The sequence below is a fragment of the Leptonychotes weddellii genome, chromosome 4, assembly GCF_054177405.1.
Source record: "Leptonychotes weddellii isolate Sample4059 chromosome 4, ASM5417740v2, whole genome shotgun sequence".
Lineage (NCBI taxonomy): Eukaryota > Metazoa > Chordata > Mammalia > Carnivora > Phocidae > Leptonychotes > Leptonychotes weddellii.
The window spans coordinates 10,709,592-10,718,000 of NC_138372.1; the positions used below are offsets into that span (position 1 = coordinate 10,709,592).

An 8,409-nucleotide genomic window follows, 5' to 3' on the forward strand; every position below is an offset into this window, starting at 1 on the left:
CTCAGCAGGGAGCCTGCTTCTCCCTCTGCCTCTCCCCCTGCTCATGCTCTCCATCTCTGTGTCTCAAATGAATAAATAAAATCTTAAAAAAAATTTTTTTTAAATAAAAATGGTCTTCCCTGGGCATACACAGAGACATACAGATGCACGGAATAGCTCTGAAAGGACCCACAGATACTATTAACATTTATCTGGAAGGGGAACTGGGTCAGGCACTGAAGCATGATTTACTCTCCATGGTGCATTCCTTTTTTTTTTTTTTTTTAAGATTTATTTGTTTACTTTAGAGGGAGAGAGGATGAGTGGGAGGGGTAGAGGGACAGGGAGAGAGAATCTTCAAGCAGACTCTGCATTGAGCGGGGAGCGTGGAGCCTGACACAGGGCTCGATCCCACGACCCTGAGATCATGACCTGAGCCGAAAACAAGAGTCAGATGTTTAACGGGCTGCGCCACCTAGGTGCCCCTCCATGGCGCATTCTTTAGAACCTTCTGATTTGTGCGCCTTGTGCATATTCCTCTACCAAACATTTTTTTTCTTCCTCTGCACACTTTCTTTCTTGACCCTCTCAAGGGTCCTCTTCTCCTAACACGTAATAACACCAGTTACCAATGATGGAGTCAGGGACTCGAATAAGCATTTTACATGCATTACCTCATCGATAATTCTGGCCAATAAAACTGTGTGAGGTCATCCGTATCCCCACTTTGCAACTGAGAAAACTGAGGCTTGGAGAGACCAAGTATTTTGCCCAAAGGGACACATCTAATAAGTATAAGAACTACTACGAGCCCAGGGATGCCTGACTTAGAAGTACCCTATATGTGGGTTCCAGCTGGGGACGATCTGTCCCAGGAGACGTTTGGCAATGTCTGGAGACATGTTCCACGATCACAGCTGCAGGTGGGTGGGTATTATGGGCATCTATGGGTGGAGGCCAGGGGTGCCATAATCATCCTGGAGTGCACAGGACAGCCCACAACAAAGATTTATGCAGGCCCAAATAACAATAACGTCAAGGCTGAGAAACCATGCTCTACTGGAAAAAGAAAGACAGAGAAACTATCTTCTGACCTAAACTCTCATCGTTCAGGTCATACTACAGTTCACCATGTTTACGTCCATAGTCCAACCAGATACCAAATCAACCATCAGGTTCTCCTCTCTTAAGTCGATAGCACGCCACCCCACATCACACTGGAGTTCTGGCCAGCTTGCCAGTTCCTCTTCAGCCAATCAGGGCTGATCATCCGCCCTCCAACAACATTTACTGAGCACCAGCTACGTGCCAGGACAGGAGCTACACAGTGGGGCTACCAGGAGAAACGATCCCCTGTCCCTACCTGCAAGGTGCTGGGGGCCAACAAGGAGACAAAGAAACCCAGGATTATAATGTGAGATACGAATGCACTGAGAGATCAGTGCTGGATGCTAAGAGATCAACGGAGAAGGAGCTCCAAACTCAGCGGGGGGTGGGTGGCTGGGCAGGGCCCAGAGAAGGCTTTCCAGAAGCTTTTGAGCTTGCGGGAATTAGACAGAGGGAATCCTTCCCTTCCCAAAGGACCCCTCACCAGACCCGTTAGAGTATGGTCTCTGAGAATCCACAGATGGACACCTTTCAGTAGAGAGCTTGGTAGAACTCACAGCGCAGTCGCTGACCCCCTCTGCACAATCTGGATACTTCCTGCCTTGAGGGAGGCCGCAACCTGGTTTCCCTACAGGTTTCGGCCTTCTTTGACTGCAGTCCTCACTAGCCTCTCTGGCTTCGAACCACCCCGCACCTTGCAGCAGGAGGTCACTCCGCTTTACGCGGCAAACCCCATGAAGTACACGCTTGATCTCTCTAAACAATTCTGGGAGCTAGATACCGTTATCCCTATTTGACAGATGAGGAAACGGAGGCACGGCGGTGAAGTAACTGGCCCTCAGAGAGCCACGACACAGGGAAGCAGGGATTCACACCCGGCATCAGAGTCTTCGCTGCCTCTATCTGAGGAGACCTGCACAGATGTCAATCCAAGCACGCTGTTCACTCTTAATCTCCCCACTTCGGTAGAGCCTTCCAACATCAGTCATCCTTCTCCTGTGCGCCTCCCCCGTGGTGCTCCTTGTACTGTATCGTGATCATCCACATAGCTAAGAGCTCCTTGCTCCCGGGATCCAGTCTTACACCCCTAGCACAGTGTCTGACACGCTGGACACAGAAAACACTGAATGCATAAACAAGCCTGGACTCCCTGGGCCCAAGCAACATCAACCTACCCAAAGCCAGAGCAGCCTGCCTCTTCCACCAATGCAGTGGACTTCCCTTCTCCGAGGCCCAAGCCTCGGGGACAGCAATTCAGTCACACGAGGGACCAAGCAGGCTCTCTCAGCCAGCTTTCCCTCCAGCACTGGAACAGTCATGATTCGCTCTTTGGTTGTACACCAGATGCTTATGTTTGGGGACATGTTGTACAAAAATATGTATCTTTAAACATTAGAACCTTAAAAGGAATGAACATGTGCTCCCCACTCTGTCTTTCCCTTTCTGCCAGACGGAGTGTATATACAATGGCAGGAGCTGCAGCAGCCAGCTTCGACCATGAGATGGAAGCCTGGGTTTGAGCAAAGAGAGCCACATGATCACTAGAACTGTTCCTGGATACTTCACAGAACAGAGCAGGATGCCCTACCAGCTCTGGAATGCCCACTTCTAGACGTTTAATAAGAGGGGAGGAATACACTTTGAGCTTGTTTCAGCCACTGTAGTTTGGAATTGCTTTGGAGCATGTTAGGTTGTACTTGATTAAAACAAGGTGTGAGCATTTGCCCAGTGATTAACCTAGTCCGGTCTTTGTTGGTAAACCAAGCATAAATGATAGCCACAATTTCCCAACCAAACTCAGATGTTGTCATTACTGTATAACTTGAAAGAAAAAGCTATCTTGAAAGGGTGATTTGAGTCACGCTGAGCCTAGAGAAGAAGGACAAACAAACTGACCTCCTGGTTTGTTTCATCCTTGAGCATTACAGACATACCTCAGATTTCCAAGTAGCCCAGGCTACTCTTTTCTGACAGTTTGTCTGCGTAAACTCCAGCTTGGCTCTCCTCCTCCAGCTCATTACCTGAATCAAAGACACCCAAGTGGAAAATCTGATGAGAACCCGAAAAGCACCTGCTCCCTAAGAGTTGCCCTTTTATGCATCCAAGAAACATAGGCAAATCCAGAGCCCTGAGCACAGAGCCTGGCACAATGTAAGCGCTCAGTACAAGTCTGTTTGGATCATTATTGGCCTGCTGCATGCCAGACACCATGCTGGACAGCTGGGACACAAAGATGAGTAAACCCGCTCCTGGTTCCTACACTCAGGAATACCTGCTTACCAAAAGACATAACACAATGTTGAAAAGCAAGAGCAACAAGACTGTGCCCAGGTTCCCGTGTTTCTACAGCATTAGCATTTCCCCCGGGGTGTCTCAGACGCTCTTGTTCTCATTTCATACCCTTGCCCTCGGTGAGCACACCCCCTCCCACAACTTTAGGGACTTTTGCTGGATGACAACTGCTAGCTCACCACTGGACAGTTCCACTGGACTGTTTTACAGGCACCCACTTTCCACATATTCGAAACTAAATGTATCTTCCCTTCTCGCATCCGCTCTCCATCCTGTTCCCTATCTCACTGTGTGGCATCACCACCTGCCGGTCAAGAAGAGGAGGTCAATCCTGACACCTCTCTGCCTCTAACTTCCTCATCTAAGTAATCACCAAGTTTTGTCAATTCTCCAAAACCTCCCTCCCCACCCTGTGCCTCTAACCTGACTCGAGGCCACCCTCATTTCTCACCTGGATTATTCTAGCAGCCTCTTCAAACAGATTTAGCCAGGTGATTGTTCTAATCCACAAATCTGATTCTTAAATGGCTTCCCATTAACCTAAAACTTCAAGTCCTTAACTAGGTTTACAAGGCCCCGTAGGACCAGACCACAGCCAGCTTCTTCAGTCTTATCTCTTAGCTCTGTCTCTAGGCAGAAAAATTAATTATTACACTAGCCCCTAAGCTTTCTCACAAACTCCATCTTCAACTGAGAATACTCCCCCCTTTTCTTGCCTCCACTCTCCTAAGCATCCTTTAGGTCTCTGCTTCTTGGGGGGCAGAAGCCTCCCTGGATTCGCCTAGACCGAGTGAGGTGCCTCGGTGCCTCTATTCTTTCCAGAGCAAGGAGAACTTTTCTGGTTTTCTTCCATTACAGCAGTATCAGAGGTGCTGTTTATCTCTATGGCTCCCACATGAGTCTCATGAAACAAATAATCGCAGCAACAAACACACACAGTATTTACTTTGTGCCAGGAAATGTTCTTGGCACTTTGCACCTATCACCTTATTAAATCTTTAGAACAACCTTAGGAGGCAGGTTTTATTATTATCTCTGCTTTAAGTTTGAGGAAACTGAGACAGAGCGAGAACCTAACGTGCTTCAGAACACAGCGGGCAAGCAGAGAGTCGGGATTCAAACCCCGGCCGCCTGGCTCCACAGTTCACACTTCCAACCACTACACCAGGAGCAAGTCTGTCCGGTTCACCTGCTCTGTCCTCACAACCTATCAGATGCCGGGCCACCGTCTGCGGAAGGAATGAATGAATGAAATAATCTTATACAGGGGCAGTGTCGACCTCCCGCTCTGCAAGCACCTCCTGGTCCTGGCAGGCCCGTGCCCTCCGGCCCCGACCCGCCGACGTGAGCTGCCCCGGCACCCCGCCAGCCAGCGGCCGCAGAACGACCCCGCGCGGCGCGCGGGGTCAAGGGACAGTGACAGCCGGGCGGCGGGGGCGGAGATGCTACCAGCTGGGGTGTCACCCAACCCGGGAGGCGACCCGCGCTCCCTCGCAGGAACTGCCGGTCCGCTCGCCCCTTCCGCGCCCGCTCGCCTGGAGGCGCCCCCCACCCCAGCTGCCCCGCACCCTCCTACCCCGCGGGGTCCCCTCAGTCCGGGTTCCCTTCTCATTCCACTTCCCTCCCCTCCCCCACACAACCGTCCCCGGCGTCCCGCCGCGCCCCATCTTTCGCCGCCTCCGCCCGGCTCCCGAGACTCGGCCAGCCCCGGGCGCTTGCTGACCCTCACCTGCCATGTCCCGGACCCCACCGTAGAGGGAGGTGCATCACGGCCGCGAGAAGGCCGAGGACGGCACTTCAGAGCAGACAAAGGGCGCCGCCATGTTAGAGTCGGGCGGAACCGACCTCGCTGGCTTCCCGGCTGCAACTTCCGGCGCATGCGCAACGTCCGCGCTAGCCGAGGACCGCCGACAGGCGCATGCGCCTACCTATCCAGAAGTTCTGTATTACAGTACTTCTGCACTTAGAATTGTCTTCATTGTAACCCTTCCTTGGTTCCAAACATAACTTATTCCAAACATAACTGTAACAGCTTCCCCGCGTTCAGCGCTTACTGTGTGCCAGGCACTGTGTTAAGCACTTTACGTGCATGATCTCATTAAGTCCTCTCGCTAACGGTAGGATAGTCTTTTCCCCCCCCTTTTGAAGAAGGGAAAACGGAGGCTCAGGAAGAGTAAATGAATTGCCCATTGTCACGCGTCTTATAAGTGGAGGAGCGCAGACGTGAACCTAGTTGTGCCTCCAAAGTTGCAGATCCCCGCTTATGTTTTTCTACCTTCTGAGCCAACCATTGCCCCATTTCCTATTTAGGGCAGATCTAGGATTAGCCTGGGTGTGAACGAGGGTGCTGGAAACAAACGTGTGTACCGACTTGAACAGTCCCTCTGTGGCCTCTTTCCAACTTTTCTGCACCTCTACTTCCTCACAGTTCGTGGGCTTTCTCTTTTCTTCACTTCTGATCCTGTTTATTTCCCATGAGGTTTTTTGTTGTTTTTTTAAGATTGTATTTATCTATTTGAGAGAGAGCGAGTGAGCACAACGGGGAGTGGGGGGTGCAGAGGCAGAGGGCGAGGGAGAAGCAGGCTCCCCGCTGAGCAGGGAGTCCCATGCGGGCTCAATCCTAGGACCCTGGGATCATGACCTGAGCCAAAGGCAGACACTTAATGACTGAGCCACCCAGGCGCCCCACTCCCATGGGTTTTCATAACACTCTTGCCACCACCCTGAACTCCTTTCCTCCCTTGTCTTTTTGTCACACGGATTTGGTAAGCTTTCCAACCCTCAGTAAATCCAGCTGCACCTTTTCTCTTTGCTTGCACCCAAACAGCCATGCACAGTTGGACAAAATACCCAAAGGGACAGACTGTTCCCTACAAATTCATGATCACTAGCCTGAAGAGGAACGTCAAAAAATGTCCATCTGGCCAAGTCACTACTCCTCCCTTCACAATCAGTAGGGAAACTAAAAAGCTCAGCAGCAGTTGACTTTGCCCTTTCTTTTACAGGAAAATCATAGCAAATCTGATAGGACCCCTCTTGTCCTCCCAATACAAAGGACACAGATCTACCTCTGTGTCCATCTGTGTTGGATGTAGTCAGCTGGGACTCATCATCCATTCCTTCCAGAATCTAAAAAGTTAAAATTCCATTTTCCGGACTCAGTGGCAGTTAGAATTCCAGATACAGATGGATTCTGCCAGTTGGTAAGATTGGATGGAAGGCAGAAGTGAGGCAATAGCCATTGTCCTACCCATGTTAGCTGATTGCTGCTGGCAAGCAAGGTCATGCAGATGTGAGGGTTTTCAGCAGCTGGCTAGTCTCCAGCTTCATGAGTGTTCAGAAGCATCTGTGAGATGCTGACAGCCAAACTCAGCATTCTAGTGCCTGGGAACCAGCTTCTAGACCCAAATCTAAATCCCTGGATTCTTGCTGGCAATATGTTGAATGCAATAATCTCGGTGATGACTTCTTGATTCCTCATCTTCCTGATTGTGGCAGAAGTAATATCCTCTGGTTGGTGAGTTCTATGGTGTTCTGGGAGCCATGACTAGAGGACCAGTCTAGAGACCCTTCTTTCAACCCCTCCAATAATGTTAGAAACACTTAATTTTCTGTATGAAATCCCTTTCTGCTTAAAAGAAGTCTGAAGACAACGTGAGGGATCCTTGTAGGATGGAAATGTTCTGTACCTTGACTGTATCAATGTAAATATCCTGGTTGTGATATGATGGTACCTTAGCTTTGCAAGATGTGAGCATGGCGGAAACTGGGTAAAGAAGGGTGGTGGTGGAATTGCTCTGTATTGTTTCTTACAATTGCATATGAACCGGGGCGCATGGGTGGTTCAGTCGGTTGACCATTTGACTCTTGATGACTCTTGATTTCGGCTCAGGTCATGATCTCAGGGTCATGGGCTCTGAGTTCAGCCCAGAATCTGCTTGAGATTCTCTCCCTCTCACACGGCCTCCCACCCCTGCTCTCGCTGAGTCGCGCTCTCTCTTTCTCTAAAACAAACAAACAAACACAACACAAAAAACAGGGGCACCTGGGTGGCTCAGTCGGTTAAGCGTCTGCCTTCAGCGCAGGTCGTGATCCCAGGGTCCTGGGATGGGGCCCCGTATCGGGCTTCTTGCTCGGCAGGGAGCCTGCTTCTCCTTCTCCCTCTGCCTGCTGCTCCCCCTGCTTGTGTCTCTCTCTCTCTCTGTCGAATAAATAAATAAAATCTTAAAAAAAAAAATTGCATGTGAACCTACATTTTTTTCACAATAAAAAGTTTAAAGAGAATGCCCAGCAAGGTTTCTATTTCTGCAGGAAACTGACCTCCAAGGGGTCAAGGCATTAGATCTGAAGGTGATGCAGATCTAGCCTACTTTGCACAGGGAAAAAGTAGTTACAGAAGTTATCACTTATCACAATAAGTATTGTTGCCTGGGGGAGAGTGCCTAATAAAGATAGGCTTTGGTGGATGGAGTGGCTGTCACACTGACCATTAGAGGAGAGTGAGGACTGTAAGGACTGTCACGTAGGCTGCCTATTTATAATTGCACTGAAGACTTTCAAAAAAGAAATATTTAGGGTTTAAATTCTCAGCTCAAGACAGGACCAGAGAAGCAAGGGCCATTCCTGACTACTCTAAAAAATTTATCTCCTCTCTTGTAGCTACAGGGCTTATGTTGCCAAAAATTGGACAGAGCTGATACTGTGGGTTGCTGAATTATAATATAATTGCAATAGAAGTTGTGTTCACAGGCTGGCCAGGTGCATTGGATGGAAACAAGTGGCACTTAGCAATCAAGAAGGAGGTGTTTGGGTGGATGCAGATGACTAAATTCCCTAATCCAAAATTCAGTGAAACTCTTTTGCCTTAGATGCATTCGATGCAGCCCCCTCCTCCCATTGAATGAGACTGACCCTGCTTTCCCTGGAAAGCACGTCATGACCTTATCTGAGGAAGCTACTTTGCAAAGAGATGCTGATTCCCCTCAGAGATCATTATCCTTTATTGGTCTCCAGATCTGGCCCAGTCCAAAG

General features: G+C 49.6%; 1 protein-coding gene across 1 annotated transcript in view; it reads right to left on the reverse strand.

Moving 5' to 3' along the window:
* The window catches only part of ZBTB17 (zinc finger and BTB domain containing 17), a 30,841-nt gene extending 25,601 nt beyond the window's left edge, over window positions 1–5,240 (reverse strand). Inside the window, exon 1 of the mRNA XM_081816828.1 lies at window positions 5,108–5,240. Coding sequence (XP_081672954.1) covers window positions 5,108–5,114 — 7 coding nt within the window. The 5' untranslated portion in view covers window positions 5,115–5,240. The remainder of the gene's footprint in view (window positions 1–5,107) is intronic.
* Window positions 5,241–8,409: the final 3,169 nt, after the last annotated feature.